Source organism: Corythoichthys intestinalis, chromosome 3, assembly GCF_030265065.1.
Source record: "Corythoichthys intestinalis isolate RoL2023-P3 chromosome 3, ASM3026506v1, whole genome shotgun sequence".
NCBI lineage: Eukaryota > Metazoa > Chordata > Actinopteri > Syngnathiformes > Syngnathidae > Corythoichthys > Corythoichthys intestinalis.
This window is the reverse complement of record NC_080397.1, coordinates 60598311-60619702: the sequence shown is the minus strand read 5'-3', so window position 1 is coordinate 60619702 and position 21392 is coordinate 60598311. Positions and strand designations below refer to the sequence as shown.

Below are 21392 nucleotides of genomic sequence, written 5' to 3'. Positions count from 1 at the left end.
GCTGTTAAAATTTAGTGCGATAAAATACATTTTAAAGAACAAACTCCGTCTCACAGCAAGAGCTCAGTTAATAACTACAACTAGTCCCAAGGTTCTTTGCGGCTTTTCCAGAAGCTTGTCGACTCTTCCGGCGCTTTTGGCTTTGCGATAGCAAGTCTAATACAACTGGTGAGTTTACATCTCTTCGCGGTGGTCAATTATTGGACGTTGCTTGCAAGCGGTGTCGTGTTAACAGGTCAGTAGGTTGAGCATATTTAATATTGTATTCCTTTATTAAAAAGCGGCGTACAATGTATCGGACACTAGCTAGCAAAAGAAAACAAAACAACATTGCGAACAGGGGCAGGGCACTTAGTTGCACCTGGTCATTCATCCCTCGTTTTATTTTTAGCCGTTACAATGTTGCTATTTAGGTGGGTGATGATAGTGCTATCATTGTGGCTTAGTTGTATCATGTTCTATTTCTATGTCTGCTGTGGTATTGTTTTAAGGTGCATTATAGTCAAGTCTAGAGTTAGCCCAGTGTGGCGTGGACAGAGCTGACTTGTTTGCCGACACTAGTTTCATAGTTGCTGCATGTCGAGGTGGGTGATAACGCGTCACGTTTACTTGAGTAACTTTTTGAGGAAAAATGTACTTATAAGAATAGTTTTACCACGCCATGCCTTTTACTTTTACTGGAGTAAATGTGTGAAGAAGAAACGCTACTCCTTTGGACCACACTAGAGTCGTTACTTTTCTCCTTATTTTTGCCTGAGATTTGTTTTCACCAAATACCTTTTTGCTTGTCCTTGAGTACGTTTTGGGACTACTTTTACCTGTACTGGAATAATACTGTTTTAAAGTAACGTTACTCGTACTTGAGTACATTTTTGGCTACTCTACCTAGGCCTGTCTCGATAACAAATTTTAGTGTCCGATAATTTATTTCATAAATTATTGCGATATGCGATATTATTGCACCCCCCAAATTAAAAAAAAAATACAATAACACTGAGAATACAGTATATATTAATAGATCATGTACACCCATTTAAACGCAATAAATGTTTACTCTTAAATTCCAAAATACTTTTTAGGAAATCACAACTAAAAACAATAGACCATGCCTCTTTTAAGTAAAAGACCACAATAATAATACTTGCACAGAAACACAGAAGAAATAAAATGTGTTTTTAAGAAAAATAAAATTCCACTTAATAATTTAAGCATCTAAGCAAATGAAAACGTTTCCCCTCATAGCTTCTCGAGGTGTGCAAAATTTCCGATTCTTAGATTATTCGCGATTCGGCCGTGGAAGATTCGAGAACGATTCACAAACATCCAAATTCCGATTATTGAAATATGCGAAGTAAAGTGGAAGTACACAACACTCAGCGCGCCGCGCGGTCTTCGGGACGGAACGGAGCGAGAGTAGCTAAACATCATGCTTCCCATTACCCGGCCCCTCGGGTAATGCCAATGCTCAACTCACGGCTCTAGCTCAACTCATGCAACGAGATAAAAAAACACAACAACATACCTGACTGCTGCCGAAAAGCTGCTACAAGTACATCCATATAGTGTTACGGTGGATATCATTTACATAGGACTAGATGCAATATTGATTTGGTAGTGTTAGCAGCACATCTACTAAAAGCTAGATGCGGGCGTTATAAACGGCTGCCATCTTAAAGCAGTACACTTCCCTGCAAGGCTGTTGTAGCGAACCTTCCAAGCAAGCCTAATTAACTTTTTATCTAAAATACTCCTAAATCGGTAAAATATTGACTTGAATATATCTTTAAAATAGTTTTAAAACTTTCACATGTCAAAAGTAGACTAAAGGGAAATTATGGAATAACGGGAGCAATTTTAACAAATTTAACGGTTGATTCACAACATTAAATTAATTGAATGTAGTTTAAAGCTGCTGATACAGAATGGGGACTGGAGTTTTCTATTTAATGTTATTTTTGTATATTTGTTTACTGCTATATGTTAACTTGATGCTGAAATAGTAGTGTGGTTTAGCCTGAGAGTATTTTTGAACAATTTTGGAACTAATGTACAAAACATTAAAAAAAAAAAAGAGAGAGAAAAAAAAGGAGGGGGGTGCATCAATAATCGTTTTATAATCGAATTGGAGCCTCTGAATCGTGATCGTAATCGAATCGTTAGGTGCCCAGAGATTCCCAGCTCTAATCGCTTCTGCTATGGCGTTCCATGTGTAATACAGTGGTACCTCTACATACGAAGTTAATTCCTTCCAGGAGCTTGTTTGTAAGTCGAAATGGTCTTATGTCGAGCAGGATTTTCCCATAAGAGTACTCCGCGACCCTCGTGAGGACAAAGCGGCATGGAAAATGAGTGAATGAATGAATAATTCGTTCCACAGCCCAAAAACCCACACTACATCCTTAATAAATACTGCTGTTACTATTGCAAATAGCAATTACAAAGAGCAAAACAAATAACACATGAATAAAAATCAGAATAACAATAATATAATAATAGCAATAATAACAATAATACAGTACAGTACCTGTAATAATGTAACGAATCGGCTTCTAATGTGGCGGACTTTTTTGCTGTACCTGAACGCACCGCTGGGCTGACGGTGAGCAGGAGAGCGCTACTTTACTTTCTGTTTCGATCCTGGCGTCAACAGCAGTGGACACTCGGCGAGTTAATGAAATAAATGATTTGAAACCTGACGAAGCTGGCGATTTCTTAGGCGATGTTACCACAATAAGAACTGTCACCTTAACTTATAAAGACTGGCAAACGGAGGCAGACCGCCGGCCGAGATCGGCATTCTACGACCCAGTTCATGGATGCACACACCATGTTTATATTTTGCCATCATTCACATCTTCATTTCAATGGTAAGCGTCACCTTTTCTTTTTTATCCTCCACCTGCACTGTCACCTTTTTCTTTTTTTCCTCCACCTGCACTAAACTTAAACTGCACTAAACTAAAAACAGAACTAAAATGCATTTTGCGTAGTTGGTAACAAGGAAGCCGAACTTTTAACAGCACGTCAGCAGGTGCACGCGAGGCGATAAATCGCAGCGGAAAAATTAATGCCTTCATTTTTATTTACCGTGCGATAAATGGAATTATTGCATATTGCAACAGGCTTAACTCTACCCACCTCTTGTTGCACGTTGTAAACCATGTTAGGGCCCGAGCACCAATTGGTGTGAGAGTCCTTTTGTTCTGCAAATGTTTATTATTATTATTGCTATCATTATTACACAATAGAGCTGGGAATCTTTGGGCACCTAACGATTCGATTACGATTACGATTCAGAGGCTCCGATTCGATTATTAAACGATTATTGATGCACCCCCCCTCCTTTTTTTTTTTTTTTCAATGTTTTGTACATTACTTCCAAAATTGTTCAGAAATCTTCTCAGGCTAAACCAAACTATTTCAGTATCAAGTTAACATATAACAGTAAACAAATATACAAAAATAACAGTAAATAAAAAAACTCCAGTCCCCATTCTGTATCAGCAGCTTTAAACAACATTCAATTAATGTTGTGAATCAACTGTTACAGTTGTTAAAATTACTCCCGTTATTCCATAATTTCCCTTCTGTCTATTTTTGTCAAAGTTTTAAAACTATTTCATCATTTAAAGATAGAGTCAAGACAAGATTCTGCCGATTTAGGAGTATTTTAGATAAAAAGTTAATTAGGTTCACTACAACAGAGCCTTCTAGAGAGGTCTACTGCTTTAAGATGGCGGCTGTTTACTTACGCCGGAAAGTCTGTCATTTCGCATCTCTGTTCAATAATACATGTTTTAACACCGACGTTGTCTGTCATATTGCATCTAGTTCTACATATATATGATATCTACTGTAGCCGTATGTTTGTAGCAACTAGCAACTGGGCGTTGTTTGTAGCGGCTGTCGGCCGCAGTCAGGTATGATTGTTTTTTTATCTAGCGGCATGAGTTGAACATGATATTTACTCTCGGTCCATTCCTCATTGCGTCCCAAAGACCGCGCTGACTGTTTTACTTCCGCTTTACCTGGTATAGTTCAATAATCGAAATTTGGATATTTGTGAATCGTTCTCGAATCTTCCACGGCCAAATCGCGAATAATCTAAGAATCGGAAATTTCGCACGCCTCTATTACACAACACTACACTTGATCGTATTAATTTATGGCAAATGAAAATGGCAATTTTGGATGCCTTAACATGCTTGAAAACTCCCCAAAATTTGAAAATACAGTCATGTGAAAAAAATTAGGACAACCTGTTAAATATTCAGTGATTTATTAAGAAATTTTCACATATCAATATCAAAATATCTTGTTTTTCTTTATCACTGGAGTAGAAAGTAATTGAATTGCAGGTAAACAACAAATATTAACGTTGGTTTTACTCATTAAACCAAATATATCAACAAATGCAAAATGCATATTCTAACTGAGAAAAAAGTTAGGACACCCTACCACCTAATTTGCCTGGCACCGCCAGACTATTCTCCCTGTATTTTTTTTTTCAAACACTGAGAAGAGTCTGGGACCCACTCCCTTATTGGCCTCTCGAGGCAGAACGAAATCATCCGTGCAATCAGATTCGTTTATTTGCGTGACGTGTTCATAACTAGCAACTTGTGCGTTGGAAGTCCTCTCCACAACAACAGAGAATGGTGATCGCGATCGCCGAGAATATGTTCCAATCCGCGGTAAATTCCATTTTAAATGACTAAAAACACATTGAGTTGCTAAAACCAACAGTCTCGTGCTAGCCATGTTGAATAAACTTTTCCACTCTCCTCGTATGTTTATTACCTGGCACTAGAGTTTTTTTGTCGCTTTATCAACGCCACATCCGCCCGTCACTGATTGATTCACTCCGCTGTCTGTTTGCTGTGGCTGGCTCCGCCCAAGGAATTTGATCGGCCGACCGGTCGCCAAACTCTAAAGCTGAAACAGCGGTGAGTCAGGGGTACCAGGCAACCACCTAATAGCTAGTGTTACACCCTATGGCTGAAATAACTTCAGTGGGACGCCTTTTGTAGCCATCCACCAGTCTTTGACATCGGTCTGAAGAAAGTTTGCCCCACTCCTCAACGTAGATTGCAGAACACTTTCAGCTGTGAGATGTTTGATGGGTTTTGAAGGAATCTGACCTTCTAGCCAGGCCGCCGGAATCACGCCAGCCGGACCGCCGGACCCGTGTTGGCGCAGCTCCAACGACCCGGGCCGGCAGGATGCCTGCAATCTGGCCAGAAGGGCAAACTACCCGCGTACACCTTAGTCTTAACTAGGGCTGCAGCTATCGAATATTTTAGTAATCGAGTAATCGACTGAAAATTCTATCGATTAATCGAGTAATCGGATAAAACAAATATATTTTCAGGTGAAGAGCAATGATAGATATACATGAGAAAACAAGACATTTTATCATTTTCAGTCAATCAATGTCTTTATTTTTGATGTATATTGTTGAAAACAGCCAATAATTGCATCTCAGATGTAACGAGAATGGAAAAAAAAGACTAATTCAATGCTTTCACTCAAAAAACCTTTAGATCTTATTTTTAAAAAGTATATACATATATATAAACACACCTAAAAATGCCTTTACGCTTGATAACACACATCACTTAAAAGTTAGGATTTTTTCCCACGTAAGTTAGGATTTTTTCCCACGTTTTTCAATTGAATTTCTATTTGTGTCAAGCCATTTTTAAGTTCTAGTTAAGTTTTAAGTTAGTCTAACCTGTAAGTCCTGATAGGATTTTGAGTTTTTGCACTGTTCAAAATAAATGTATGATACAGGCTGTATTGGAGCACATTAGGGACTAGTGCTACTTGGTGTTTTATCCAGCAATGACTCCTGAGCTAGAATTGATAGTTAGCATTATTGAGTTTTTATTTGACACCCTCATCACTCCACAACGCTATGTTATGTTAAAGCCTGTATGTAAGACACGTTAGCCACGCATCGAAAGTGGTCTTAATTAATTTAAACCTAGCCCTCCGCAGGGCTAACGTTAGGTGAGCTAGTAGTGACAGTAACGTTAATCTTATATATTAGCGCTCTTTATTAGCGCTTAGCGCTCTACTGCTTTAAGATGGCGGCTGTTTGCTAACGCTGCCCAGACGCGGCCTAGTCTGTCAATGTGCATCTAGTTCAACATACATGTGATCTCTATGAGACTCATTGGACGCTACCTGCAACTAACGTAGCATGTGCGGGCTAGTGTTGTATCGGTCGCGAACGATTCGTTCTTTTTGAACGAATTGTTTGGGTGAACGAGACCGAACTAATCACCATCTGCACTGATTCGTTCTATGAAGTTGGTGGCGCTTGTTCGCTGCGTGGGAGGGCGTTGAGCAAGCGGCAGCGTCTTCTGACATCGCACACGACCAATCAGACGCCAGCCTCATCGCGGGCAGGGGAGGGAGCGGAAACAGAATCATGGCGTATGTCACTCATTTCCACGTGTGGCCAATAAGCAGCCAGCGTGCAGGCAGGGGGGAAAGACTGAGTTTTGTCACTTCCCGTTCAGTGATTCGGTCCTCCGGTTCCTGACCTAGCTTGCTGCTAACTTGACTTTCCAGTAATGACTATGCGGTGAACGAGTCATAAAATGAAAGGAAACGACTTTGTCACATATTTGTTAACGTGGAGCCTATCAAATGCTGCTCAAAAAGACAAAAACACCACACAAATCTAGCGAGCATGGTTTAGTGTTCTACTTTTCTCAACAGACTCGGGACTGTGCCTATGACGATATACTATCAAATTTACAGTAATTTAAAACACGCGTAGCTACGAGGCAAGCAAAACCTGAGCTGCGGTCGCGTGACGGCAGTGAAGCGGGCAGAGAACTGTCACTATATGGAGGCTTCATGGCAGCGATATGTACCTCATATGTGCACAGAAAAAAAATAATATTTAGTATGATCACCATAATACTGATTTGCAATGAAACTGTATATACATGTCAATTTTTTCCGAGTGTTTTTTTTTTTTTTTTTTTTCGTGTCAGAGGGTGTCGGTTGGTTTGACAAATTATGTCAATCCGTCCATCATGTGCTACTCAAGCGCCCCAAAAACAAAGCGCGCGGACACGGGAGATGTCGCAATATGTCTACATTTTTCTTAACAGACTAATGAGAGTAGAAAGGCGAAATCATAAAGCAAACAATTATTTCTCGTCAGCATTTGACGATCTGAGATGCGGGGACGACAGGGGAGCTGACCGGATTATTTTATTTATTAATACCAGTGCAAAAATTCAAAACGATCATCTTAATAATAAAAAACAAAAATACAACAGAGCGAGAGGTTAATATGATGTGTTGGCCGTTCCATAATTAGAAATTAAACTTTCGATTTATTTTTGTTTTCGTGACAGCAGGCATGCCGCGTTGGCTGTTAGCAGCAGCATTGTATATGTGAGCAAGATCATGCTAAAGAAAGTCCGTGCGCCCCCGACCCCAACCCCCCGCTCCCCCCACAAAAGGAAAATGTTTAACCGTGTCCTCAATCGAAATGCAAGCACGAGCCATGACTTTGATCCCATTAAACTAGGACAGACGACGCGGAAGTTCTCCCTCGGTTTTGCAGCAGCGGGAGGGAGACGAGGCTGTCTCTGAGAGCAGAATGATATCGCCTGTCACTCATTTCTGAAACTACGACGAGTGGTCAATGTGCAAGAGAGGGAGGGACCAAGCAATGTCACTTCCCGTTCAGTTATACTGCGAAGCGGCCTTTGGGGATTCGTTCGGCAACGTCACTTCCCGTTCACTAACCGAACGATTCATTTGGGTGGGGAGGGAGATGAGGGGGGCGAACGATTCGTTGAACGATTCGTTTGAACGAATCGTTTTACTGAACGAACCGGAATGGATTCGTTTACTCAAGTGAACGACAGATCCCGTCACTAGTGCGGGCTAGTATTTAGCAACGTCGGCGTCGTTTGTAGCGGTTGTCGGCTGCAGTAAGTTTTTTTTTTTTTTTTTTGCTTCTTCCTCTACGCACGTGACATCAGCGCGTTGTCCCGCATTAAAAGTAGTCCGAGCAAAACGTGATGCTTAGAGCTGTCAAAAGAAACGATTACTCGAGGTGAATAAAATTACTCGGATCAGTTTTTAAACTTGAGTAACTCGAGTTGCTCGAGTATTCGTTTCAGCTCTAGTCTTAACCCTTTTGTACTGACTCAATTTTGAAAGGTTTAAAGAAGGCTCACTGAGGAAAAGTTTAGAATTTATTCTGGTCGACAGCAATCAACAGAAAGGCGAAACAAGATACAGACTCAGGTGAGGAGGCAAATTTGTTCCAAGGTGACCATATCAGAAGTCAATAAACGGTTCTCCAGAAAAATGACTACGCTTTTTGACGGTTCTCGCGGGGCTGGCCGTGGGAAGGAAGGATAGGACAGGAGGATTCGGGAGTTACTGTTGTCCGGGCAACGAGGATTGGGGATTTTGCCACCTCAGCGTCAAAGGGGCTCTTGTAGTCTTGTCAGTCGTGTTATCAGTTGGATATCGGGCGTTCTCTGGTGGTCCTTGTTTTGGGAAAGAGCGTCCCGCCGAGCTTGATGAGAGTCGTACCCTGAAGGGTCCTATAGGGGTCATTTGCATCAACCTTACAGCGCCTGCTAGTGGCAACCGAAAGTCACTCATTTTACTTATAAATGACCAGTTCCTTTCAGGTTGGTCAGTGTAGTTACAAGACCTTTTTAGGCCTCCATTTTTAGGCCAATGTCCACATGTCTGTGGCCGTGATGACCCTTTGTTCGCCATTAAAAGGAAGTATATTTTTTTTCATTGACTTAGGCAGCTTATAGAGCAGCGGTTCTTAACCTTGCTAAAGGTACTGAACCCCACAAATTTCACAGTGGATTCACAGAACCCTTCGTAATTTGCAAATTTTTTTTCAAATTCAAAACTGATACATCTAAGCTAGCAAGCTAATAATTTAGCATACTTGTGTTCAAAATTCTCATTTTGAAAGCATGTTTGATAAGCAGGTCAAAATTTGAGACCAAGCTGCCCATTGGTCTATGTTTGTTCCTTCATGCCAAATGCGAGTCAACCTGCCAATGAGCAAACCAGTTTCTCCTCCCATCAGATCGAGGACTAGCAGTTAAAAGAAATGGATTAAGCCTTTAAATTGGGAGCAAACCAGTCCAAAACCTATTCTAAAAAGCCACTTTGCCTAGATTTAATCAGACCACAAAAAATAGGGCTCTGCGTTTCTTTACCTTTGCCGAACCCGTTAGACTTACTCACCAAACCCCTGGGGTTCGATCGAACCCAGGTTAAGAACTACTGTAAAAGAGCCACAAAATTTGGCACACTCTGTCGAATTGGCCCAATTAAAATATTCATTTTGTTTTGAATAAGGGCGTGGTTGCACGGCGCAGTCGCACCTCCTTTTTTGTAGTGCCCTCTTCAATAGGGTATTTTTCTCCTAGGTGTGTGAATATATTTCTAATCCCCCAAAATATGTTAGTTTCTAGCACATGTTAGTTTCTCATGAGATGACAAGGGGACGATCTGCCACCATCCTTAGCTGCGTGGCATCCGAGTTGCCTGTTCAGTCCTGCTTGCAGGCCTAGTTTGTACTCATATTTTCATGTTTATGGAAGAGGATTAGGGCCAGTGAAGAAAAACGGTTCGTCAGAATTCTGAATCAAAGCGTAAATGCTGACTTTTTCCACTTTCACTTTAAAGTCTGAGGAGAAAAAAAAGTCACAATTCTGACTATAAAGTCAGAAAGTGGAAAGAGAATTCATATTATTTTCACAAGGTTTATAATTTGACTTTAAAATCAAAGTCAGAATTCTGACCAGTTTTACGAAATTTTTACGAAATCTTCGGGTCACACTTTTATTAAAGAAATTTCGTTTCAGGTTCGCTGTGAGTCAGTAACAGGAACACTTTTGCGAAATAGACAATGTTTATTGATTAGAACAAGTTTATTGATACAAAGGCAAGCAAAAGAAAGAATAACCACAGCGCTAGGTCTAGATCAGCCATGTCCAAAGTGCGGCCCGGGGGCCAAATGCGGCCCGTGGTCAAATTTCATCCGGCCCCCAGCCTCTGTCATAAGATAAATAATGTCTGGCCCGCACACAGATTTATTAAATTGGTCAGCAATACTGCCTACACATGAAATGCTTCTCCTCATTTATCCACTAAAAGGCAGCAGCCCCGTTAAGCAACATTACCCCGTGTGACCCTTGACTTCCAATTTTCTAAAGTGGCAACAATCAACAACAAAAAACAAAGTTGACTGCGACGGGCGACGCTTCAAGGATAGGTGGAAATTGGAATATTTCTTCACTAAAATACGCAACAACTGTGTCTGCCTCATTTGCAAAGAGACAGTCGCTGTTTTTAAAGACGTCAATGTGAGGCGATATTACCAAACAAGACACGCTGACATGTACGACAAGATTACAGGGAAGATACGCAGCGAGAAATTGAAGCAACTTGAAGCTAGTTTAATTTCACAGCCGCGGTATTTCACAAGATCCCGAGAGTCGAAAGAGAATGCCACAAAGGCTAGTTGCGAGATTGTTGAAATCATTAATTAAAAATAAATAAATAAATAAAGCAAATGTGACGCACAGAATGGCTTGCTAAAATTTGCTTAAATATATTGTTCTACGTAAAGGACGTCAGCCAAGGTTGGCCCCCCACATTTTTTCCACACCAAATCTGGCCCCCTTTGCAAAAAGTTTGGACACCCCTGGTCTAGATTGTCACTGATAACGACTAAAACCCCCACGATGCAGTTAAAACACACGCAAGTAAAAGAAACAATAGCGCTAGATGTATAGTTGTCAAAGCTAACACCCCCACGCCAAAGTTAAAGCACAATGAGTTCCCTGGCAATGAATCAAGCTCATACCTGTTGACAACAGCCACGTTTACATGCTGACTTTTATTCATACCGATTCAAATCATTCCGAATGGAAATTTCAGATCAGCTGTTTACATGTCACTTCATCTATTCCGATCCAGCGTTTACATGTGTCTGCCTTTATTCCGAAAGGACGTTTGACAACTGCCGTCTGACATGCGCAGATTAATCAAAACAAAGCGTCACGTTGCAAAACATGGAGATCGATCGTCAGATCAGCTGCTGTTTTAACTTTTCGAGTGGAAACAAAACTTCAGAATGACACGCCGTTCATTTAAAAAGTTGTGTGGGCTGGTGGAGGGATTCATGGATATAAACTTTCCGCCGGACTCCAATTAGGTGCGCTGTGCGTGTGCTTGGAAGCCATGTTGCAAGTGACGTTACTTACGTCACCAAGTGACGTCACCACGTCAGTACGGAGCATGTGCAGAAAGAACGCAACCAGACACCATTGCGCTTCCCTGTTTACATGATATAATTTTACTTCTAATCGGTTTGGGAAAAGGAATATTCCACCCCTGTGAAACGGAATGAAATTCCATTCGGTTTGGGCCTGTTCATTCCGAATGAGGTGTTTATATGGAACACATTTATTCGGTTTGAACATCTAAACCGACTGCAATTGGAATATTTGGCTCCATGTAAACGTGGCTAAGCGATCACACGTTAATCCATGGCAGACTCTTTCACGGCCAGAAAATGTCCGGCTATTTATTGGCGCATGTCACGTGGGAACAGAGGTGGCCGGCCCCTGCTCTCAGGAGACACACTGCCTGCAATCTTATTGGTTCACTTGTTGTATGAATCTCGTGTCCAAATATGATTGGTCTACTTTAATACATAGCCTAAAGGCACTCTCTAAGGCTCTTTATTGTCAAAGGCAGTTGTTGTAATATATGTGAACTCGCTGTACTTTAACACAGTTGTACTTTTATACATAGCCTAAAGGCACTCTCAAAGGTTATTATTGTTGTTATATATATGTGTATTTAATAATGATGGAACCGATGCGGGTCACAAAAAGGTCACAGGTGTTTTTCTCCATAGACCAGTCTTCACCCTTACTGGCTCTCATCCTCTCCCGTACATGTTTCAAATCCAGTTTTATGATTTTTTTTTTGTTTTCGTGTTTTCGTCAACTAGGTCGTCATGCATCATTTGGCGCCCACAAGCAGCCAGATGGGGTTCCTACCAAGCATGTATACATTCTCGGGCTCAGCAAGCCTGCCCGAATCCGATCTTAGATCTCGGAGTACATCTGGTCATCTACCAAGTGGAGCCCTTTCAAACAAGTGAGGATTAATTATAACTGTTTGCATACATTTGTCAAACCTTTGCTGACCAAACGTGATCATTTGGCCTGTCACAGCACTTGGGAGACGCGATGCCTCAGGAAGCACAGGAGGAGAGTTGATGATGAGTATGTACAAGACACTCATTTATGACTGTAGAAGCGTGTTAGAATGACTCCAATGTAATGTTCTCTTTTCTCAGAGGATGTCACGCCAAAAGGAGGAGGTTAGCAGAGGAAACGGACAGTTCACACATCAGCGCATGTGTCGACTGGCCTCTTCCGAACAACGGACCGCCAAAAGACCACTGTGTTCCTCGGCAGCTTTGCCCAGGCTCTGGCAACCTGTCTCCATTGCATGCCTCTTCTCCGTCGCGAACCGAGACGGAGAGCACTTGCATGGACATCGAGGCGGCTCAGAGGACACTTCAGGAGATTGAAAACCGGTATGCAACCTGGCGCTGAAATGGCATATTTGAAATTCACTGTAGTTTTCAAATCTTTTCAGAAACATCTCTCCAACCTCTCATTTGTTCCGATTTAATCTTCAATTATTAATACTACTCTGCTCGACACAATTCTAATCACTACGCTTGGTACTGCACTCCCACCTGTTTTGGCATTCTCTGTGAGGGGGAAATTCTTCATCTTCTTTGATTTAGTCAGGTCTTACTTGCATGAAGATTTGGCTCTGTGCTGTTTGAAATTTTTTAATATGCAGAAAGTATAGAAAGTTCGTGGTCCATACATATTGGATTGCTTTTAGCTCAAGTGCATATTTTTTTGTGTGCGTTTCATCATGCAACAGACTACAGATAGTCCCAGGGTAACAAACGAGTTCTCTTCCTACGCTGGCTATGTAACCCGAATTGCCACATAAATCAGAATTCACCCTTTAAGTATCCCTAAATACCCCCTAAATGTCAAAATAACTATTTAAAAACCTGTATTATGTGTCATATTAATAAGATAAAGTAAAACGTTAGATACTGTGAGGTAGACCTGAACGATATTGGAAAAAACTATTGCTGCGATTTTTTGGGGGGGTTTGCGATATTAAAAAAAAAAAATATATATATATATATTTTTTTTTTTTTTTAAAGAAATTTTCACTAGATGACTTGAATAGCTGTTTGGAAAGACTTTGGATGACTCACAATGACCACTGTACAGTGATCCTTCGTTTTTCGCGGTTAATGGGGACCAGAACCCATCGCGATAAGTGAAAAACCGCGTAGTTGCGCCCCCCACCTCCCAAATTTTTATTTTTTTGTGTGTGTGCTCGATGTATTTATTCAGATTTAGCATTGGAAAGAGATACATATAAGGCATGTTTTTTTTTCTCACTTTTTCCCCCGAAGTATGATTTTAAAAATATATATTCAGGGGTGCACATAATTTTTTTGCCCAGGTTCTCAGAGGAGGACCTGGAGATGTGACTTGGTCCTCATTGAGCTTGAGAGCCGACCCGCCTGATGCGATAAATTTATGACAAGCTTTACTTAGAGCCAATTAACTTTAATTAATTATATTAACAATTAATGCTTGATTAACATCAACTGGCACAACAAAATTGCCATTACTTTGAGGTGAAATGTAAAGAAATAAACATAAAACCACCAATTCAAAATAAAGGGCATTATGCGGCTCCCACATTAACTCTAAGCCTTTTTAAAAGTGGGATGTCCTCCTCATAAGACCTCATTGAACGTGCATGTTTAGCTTTGTAAAATGCGAGCAAAAACACGTTTGTCAGTGCATGTCGCTGTTCATTACCTTTATTCCGCCCTATTCCGCCACTTGTCCATAGGGCGAGTGGGGTCCTGTTTGACATCGATAGTTTGCTTAATTGCCACATGCTCAGTTTTTTTCGAGCTTTTCAAAGTTTGGACGGCTGAAATTCTTTGACCCTACATAAAATGCGCTGCTCTTATCGGCGACATTGGGATTCTCACGGCACATTTTGTACCGCATTTCCGTGCGAGCATCATTTGCTTCTAGCCATGGTACATCCTGTAGCCACTTTTCAGCAAAAGTCCTTTTTTTTTCGGTAGCTCCGGTGACGTCTCTGTCGTCTGTCTGTCTTTTGACGGGGGTGGGGGAACACGGAAGTAATTACTCAGTGTGGCCTGCCTCTTCGACATTTTGAGAAGTAATTTTCTCGTGTCAGTCGCAAATACAGTGGTTAGCCATCGGTACGCAAAAGCGTATGGAAGCCGTTGAGGGCCAGCACGTTTGTCTACGTCCAGTACGCATGCGCGCATGCGGACCACTTATGTGCACCCCTGTATATATTCATAAATGGTTTTAAGTACTTCAAATGTAATAATTATAATCAGTTTTAAACATAACTGTCCAACCAAATCATTTTTGAACAAGAATAAAGTACTGTAGTAGAAAAATGCTTGGCTTTATTAAATACTTCTGTTTATCTACCTTAGCTGTGACTCTTGGTGGACATGTAGAAATTACAAACTCCTCATGATCACTTCTGGCATTTAATTTATACGTCTCAAACGTCTCCACACCCACACACATTCATTCCAAAGCGGCTTCCTTGCAGAAACTGTTTAACAAGTTAAACAATGATTGACAGCTGCTGCGCTGTGATGTCCGCTTCTTTGGCAAGATCAAAGATACCAGCATCGTTAACTTTAATAAGCAAGTGCTGCAGTGACTGTGAGGTTCAAAGAGCTGGGAGAGGGAGGGTGTGAGGCTCTGCGCAGAGCAAAAAGCAGAGCGTATGTGGATTAAAAAAAATAAAAACTATCGCACGTCCTTGCGATGGGACTATCGCGCACACACACATCGCGATGGCAATGTTTAAACGATATATCGTTCAGGCTTACTGTGAGGTAACTTGTGTTAAATGCCATTATACAGGTAGTATCCAGGTTACGAAAGAGTTCCGTTCCTATGCTGGCGACATAACCCGAATTTCCGCGCAAGTGGGAATCAACCATTTATGTACCCCAAAATACCCATCCAAAATGTCCAAAAGTATTGTATTTTGTTTAATGATGGAAGATAAACTGCCCTCTGGTGGGAGCATGGGGTCTGGCTGGACTGTCGCCTTGTATGACAGAAGCACACTTAGATGATCGAAAGGATAGCTGTGCTCTAGTTTGGCCCACATAAGGCTGTAGCCTGTAAGTTGTTTCAGCTAATATATGTTAGTGTATGTATTTTCAATTAAGTTTACAGCGACAGTTTGTGGAGTTACGTGTGAGCGATTTGCAATGAGAATTGTAACTACGTTAGCATTCGTAGCATTTAAATTTACAGACTTTAGTTAGGCAAATTAGGCTAATTTAATCTACTAAATTTACGTCAAGACAGACTTTTGAACACAAATTGTTTTCCGTCAAGTGTTTTATTGTTAAAATGCGTGTGGTTTTGAACGGTGATTGGCGGTGGGGCGTCGAAGGGTCGGTTGCCGACGGGCTTACACTCACAAGGGATTCACACGATTACTGGTTTCTAGATCACAGAGCTGATTTGTGTACACTCCACCCCTCCCAATCATTTAGCTAATAGACTCCCCCCTCCCCTTCTTTCCTTGGTCAACAGCCCCCCCCCCCCCCCCCCCCACATGGTGTCATCCGGAAATACATCTAGCTGACGATAGCACCAACACATTCATTGTTAGTGTAGGCGTTCAATGTATTTCTTGTTGTTGTGTTTTTCTTTTTTTTTCTTGTTTCTTCTGTTCCCCCGTAACACCTTCATGTTTGGTGCTTTGTCATAATAAACAAGGTATATTGAATGATCACGATGGGAGTATGTCAGGCTCTCAATGTGAAACATAAACTCTTCAGACCAATCGGACACTTAGACTTCCATTCTCTGTGTCAAACAGCTGAACAGGACAGGTGTGAAAAAAAATAAGAAGAAAAATAAAAAGAGTTTGGTCATTAGAATTCAAATGTTCTGTTTCAATTAAAGTGCTACAGTATGTACCTTTATAACGGCTGAAGCTGGTAATGCTCCCCGCTTCTGTCGAGATGTGTAGTCTGTAAGCGCACTGAGACTGATCTATCATTAAATAGAATAACGCTGGAGGACGATGACGAGGACCTTGATGTGGAGCCGGACCAAAGAAGGCCGGTGTTGGTCATCTCGGACAGTTTGAAGGAAGGCCTGCAGCGAGGCATCAGCGACATTCTTCCACACACCGTAGCCCAATCTGTGTATGTTTACTTTTATTACAAGGTTGTTTGAAGGTGCTATGAAATGGTGACCATGTCAAAAAAAATGAAATTTTTACATGTAGAAAACAAAACTGATACTTGAAAATGTTTACCATTTTCTTAGTTATTCCACCCAAGACAATGCGTCAGGGAACGCTTGTTTTCCCCAGAAATTCTGTTTGTGATGTCTCAACCAGAACTGATGATAATGTCTAGCTTTAGTGCTGTGCTAGCTAGTACATGTTGACAGAATGACAAAACGGTCACTCGGCAACAAGAGAAAAAGAAGCCTATAGATAGCACGCGAGAAGACTGCAAAAATATGCAGCTCTGCTCGTTCGGGGTGACTTCTTTTTTGTAGGCGGGGGCTAGATAGCTGAGAAAAGAAGACAAATTAGGATCTAATTTCATTATTAGACCATCGGTAAGGGATGCCGTCAAGCTGAAGAAGGAGTCCTATCGCGCCTTTTTGGCCTGTTGGACTCCAGAGAAAGCTGATTGGTAACTGCTGGCTAAGCAGCACTGAGGCGAAAACCCGGGCATGGGAGCCATAGACAACGACTTCTGGACGGCTTGAAAGAAATTTTGGTCCACCATCAGGAGTCTCAGGAGAGGAAAGCGGTGCACCACCAATAGTGTGGATGCGACGCTGCTGACCTCGACCTGGGATGTTGTGATTTGGTGGGCCGAATACTTTGAAGACCTCCTCAATTCCACTGACACGCCTTTCCATGAGGAAGCAGAGCCTGGGGACTCCGAGGCGGGTCCTCCTGTCTCTGGGGTTGAAGTCAACGAGGTGGTTAAAAAGCTCCTTGGTGGAAGAGCCCAGGGGTGGATGATATCTGCCCAGAGTTTCTAAAGGCTCTGGATGTTGTGGGGCTGTCTTGGTTGATACGCCTCTGCAACATCACGTGGATATCGGGGACAGTGCCTCTGGATCGGCAGACCGGGGTGGGTGGTCTCTTTTTAAAAAGGGTGACCGGAGAGTGTGTTCCAACTATAGTGGTATCACATTCATCAGCCTAGCAGGGAAGGTCTACTCAGGGGTACTGAAGAGGAGGGTCCGTCGGGAAGTTGAATCTCGGATTCAAGAGGAGCAGTGTGGTTTTCGTCCGGGCCACGGAATAGTGGATCAACTCTATACCCTCAGCAGGGTTCTCGGGGGTTCATGGGAGTTCACCCAACCAGTCTACATGTGTTTTACGGACTTGGAAAAGGCGTTCGACTGTGTCCCCCGGGGAGACCTATAAAGGGTGCTCCGGGAGTACGGGGTAACGAGCCCCTTGTTAAGGGCTCTCCGTTCAGAGTTTGGTCCGCATTCCCGACAGTAAGTCGAATTCGTTCCTAGTGACAGTGGGACTCCGCCAAGGCTGCCCTATGTCACCGGTTCTGTTCATTACCTTTATGGACAGAATATCTAGGTGCAGCCGAAGGCACTGAGGGACTCCGGTTTGGTGGCCTCAATATTGCATAGCTGCTTTTTGCAGATGATGTGTTGTTGGTGGCTTAATCGGGCCGTGACCTTCAGCTGTCACTGGAGTGGTTCGCAGTCAAGTGTGGATGGGTCAGGACGAGAATCAGCACCTCCAAATCCGAGACTATGGTCCTAAGTTGGGAAAAGGTGGATTGCCCTCTCCGGGTCAGGGATGAGGTCCTTCCCAAAGTGAAGGAGTTCAAGTATCTCGGGGTCTTCTTAACGCGTGACGGAAAAATGGAACGGGAGATCGACAGGCGAATCGGTGCTGCGGACTATGCATCGGTCCGTCGTGGTGAAGAGGGAGCTGAGCCGAAGCTCCCGTTTTACTGGTCAATCTACGTTCCTACCTTCACCTATGGTCACGAGCTGTATGTCCTGACCGAAAGAACAAAATCCCGGATACAAGCGGCCGAAATGAGTTTCCTCCGTAGGGTGTCTGGGCTCTCCCTTAGAGATAAGGTGAGAAGCTCGGTCATCCGGGAGGGGCTCGGTGTAGCGCTGCTGCTCCTCCACATCGAGAGGAGCCAGATGACGTGGCTCGGGCATTTGATGCCTCCGGGGCGCCTCCCTGGTGAAGTGTTCCGGGCACATCCCACGGGGAGGAGGCCGTGGGGCCGACCCAGGACACGCTGGGGAAACTATTTTTCCAAGCTGTCCTGGGAATGCCTTGGGATCCCCCAAGGAGATCTGGCTGGGGAGAGGGAAGTCAGGGCTTCCCTTCTGAAGCTGCTGCCCCCGCGACTTGACCTCTGATAAGTTAGAGAAAATGGATGGATAATTTAATTAATAAGGCATCACTTGGTAACTCTTCAGTTTGGGTCAATTTTAGCAACGCCGATGAACGAAAGCGGTAGTGTTTTCCCTTAAGGAAGACTGTGTTTCCAATGAGGACAAGCGCACACCCGCACAGTGTCGTAAAATCATAAATCAATCAAGAATCAATCTCCTAGTCACCTGCAGATGGATCAAACAACATTTTTGTTTCCAGCGGCTGCGTGAAGGATAAATAGTAATAGGGTAACGAATCCAGTTGTGGCTAAACAATAGCATATGCAATAGCAACCGTTTAAACTGCGTTTAAACGTTTTTGGATGGATTTTTTTCCAAAATATGGTCTGCTTACATTTTAAAGTCAGTTGCTTAGATATTTCAAAGCACCTTTTAAAAGGATTAAATGAACAAATGTTCCCTGGACTCTTTAATTTAACGCTGACTCATGCTCCTCTATGTTTAGGAGCCATTCCTGCATGGAGCTGGTGCTGTGGCGGCCACCGGAAGACCCCTTTTGTCGCAGGTTAAAAGGCTCCTTACAGAAACAAAGGAAACAACAGAACGTTTTGCGACAGCCACCAACTCCTTGCCCTTCGCCCACCCCTCACAGCGCACCTGCCGACACGCACGGTCCTCTCCAGAACTTTCCAGACACAGAAAGATGCGCTGTAGAGGACATGGAGATGTAGGAAGGTGGAACATTGCGACTTGTTACTTTTGAATTGTTGGCAGTATGTTATCTGCCGCTTTGGTCACTTGGTTCCATGAATGTAATCCCTGACAATTTGTTGTTGTGTTTGCTACATTCACGCAGCCAGTGTTAGCGTAGAGAAATAAATTTGTAAGCATTTGCCAAAGCCTGGTAAACTTTACTGTTTGTAGGTGGTTTTTCATTGCTGAACAGTTGGCAGCCCCCAATTTTTGTTCCCTTGGTACCACTGAAAATCGGGACGTAACTCCTTAGTGTTCATAAATGCTTACTTGCATGGCTTTGTTCAAATACTTATTGTTTTGATTGAAGCAAGTTCCTGCTGGAGATACCCTTTAAATGATTTGTGCTTTCCGACATACTTCCATCAGTATTCCAATGAGACATGTTCACTCTTGTTTTCCAATAAAATAGTGCTGAATCTTGTTTTACAGTCTGCTAACTGAACGAAAAACAAATACAAGGGCGTAGGTTTGGTCTCGGCATTGGTAGGGACTAGGGATGTCCCGATCCAGGTTTTTGCACTTCCGATCTGATACCGACATTGTTTTGCACTTCCGATCCGATACCGATCTATCTGAGCATGTGTTAAAAGCTTATTTAGCCTCCTTACTTAGTTGTCAGACTCAAGTTAGAAAAGGTTTTAGTACTCTTGATAACAACTAGCCAGCTGAATTAGGTGTTTGAATAACAACGGTTGGTAACAAGAAACTGACCTGTTTACTCAGTGACAAACACAAAACATTATAAATAACAAACAGAAATGGCCTAGTCAGTCAGTAAAACGTGCAAATCATATTGTAAACTGTCTTAAAAAAGCAAAACACACCAACAACCTCAGCGGAAAATCCCACAAACCCCCCAAGCTATTAGATGCTTTTAATGTTTTGTGCATTAGTTACAAAAATTGTATAAAAAGCCTCTCAGGTTTAAATAAACGACTATTTCAGTATCAAGTTAACATTTTAAAACAGTAAATAAAATACTCAAGTCCCCATTCTGTATCAGCAGCTTTAAACTACATTCAATTCATTTAATTTTGCAAATCAACTGTTAAAGTTGTTAAAATTGCTCCCGTAATTCCATAATTTCCCTTCTGTCTACTTTCGACATGTGAAAGTTTTAAAACTGTTTTGAAGATGGATTCAAGTCATGATTTTGCCGATTTAGGAGTATTTTAGATAAAAAGTTAAATAGGTTCGCTTGGAAGGTTCACAACAGCCTAATAGGGAAGTCTCCTGCTTTAAGATGGCGGCTGTTTACTAACGCAGCTAGTTTTCAATACTTCAATGTTGCGAACGCCGTCGAGTCTGTCATTTTGCATCTAGTTGTATATGGCGGAAAACACAGACAAGACTGAAAAAGCAGTTTCTGCTCTTGCAACCCTCTATCAACTGCTGTATTTTAAGCCAAAACAACTGTTGTGTCTGATAGAACAATATGTCTATATGCTGCCATAGCAGATTCATGGCCCATTAAGCCCCCGAACTATTTTTAATTTGTCCCTTTTACCCTGGAAAACCCTGTTTATAGACGTCGCGCAACCGCTTTTGTTTCAACCTAGCCATAGAAAGAAGGTAAGTAATTATATTTATTATTAAAAATGTCATTTTTAGCTTAGAATCATTATTCGGTGTCCAATATTTCGTTTGAAAAAAAAAAAAGACTTTAAAAAAATTGTTCACTCGCATATTTTAAACTTTTAAACAAATTACGTCAGAATGAAAAAAATGGTGTCTGTAAAAAAGTCACGGATATCTGCCTCATAACTCTCGCTTAATTGTATTTTTTTTGTTACTTTCGCATTTTCCCCGATATATTAGATGATAAATTATCGATCCAAAAAAAAAAAATTTTTTTAAAGGGTAAATATATAAAAAAAGAACATCTCAACCACTCCTTGATGTCTGCGATTTCTGCTTCGTGACCCTTGTTATATTACCATGTTTCACCCATAAAATTTAAAAAAAAAATCCAGCGGTGGCCATTCACAGCTGTGTCTTGACACTCAGTGATACATGCTACATGGAGTTCTCGGATCGAAACAAGGTAAGTAC

The 21392-nt window shown here is 41.9% G+C and overlaps 1 protein-coding gene across 4 annotated transcripts; it reads left to right on the top strand.

Moving 5' to 3' along the window:
* The first annotated feature begins 8 nt into the window (after positions 1-8).
* Positions 9-19761, top strand: ccdc117 (coiled-coil domain containing 117). Of its 4 annotated transcripts, none has more exons than XM_057831900.1 (6): positions 9-168; positions 12041-12189; positions 12267-12317; positions 12392-12634; positions 16238-16378; positions 19090-19761. In XM_057831900.1, exons 2-6 carry the CDS (start codon positions 12047-12049, stop codon positions 19313-19315), a joined length of 804 nt encoding a protein of 267 aa, XP_057687883.1. In that variant the 5' UTR covers positions 9-168; positions 12041-12046; the 3' UTR covers positions 19316-19761. The 4 variants fall into 4 exon arrangements, with proteins under 4 accessions (XP_057687883.1, XP_057687880.1, XP_057687884.1 ...); XM_057831897.1 differs by having other exon boundaries at positions 91-235; XM_057831901.1 differs by lacking the exon at positions 9-168 and adding an exon at positions 390-584.
* Positions 19762-21392: the final 1631 nt, after the last annotated feature.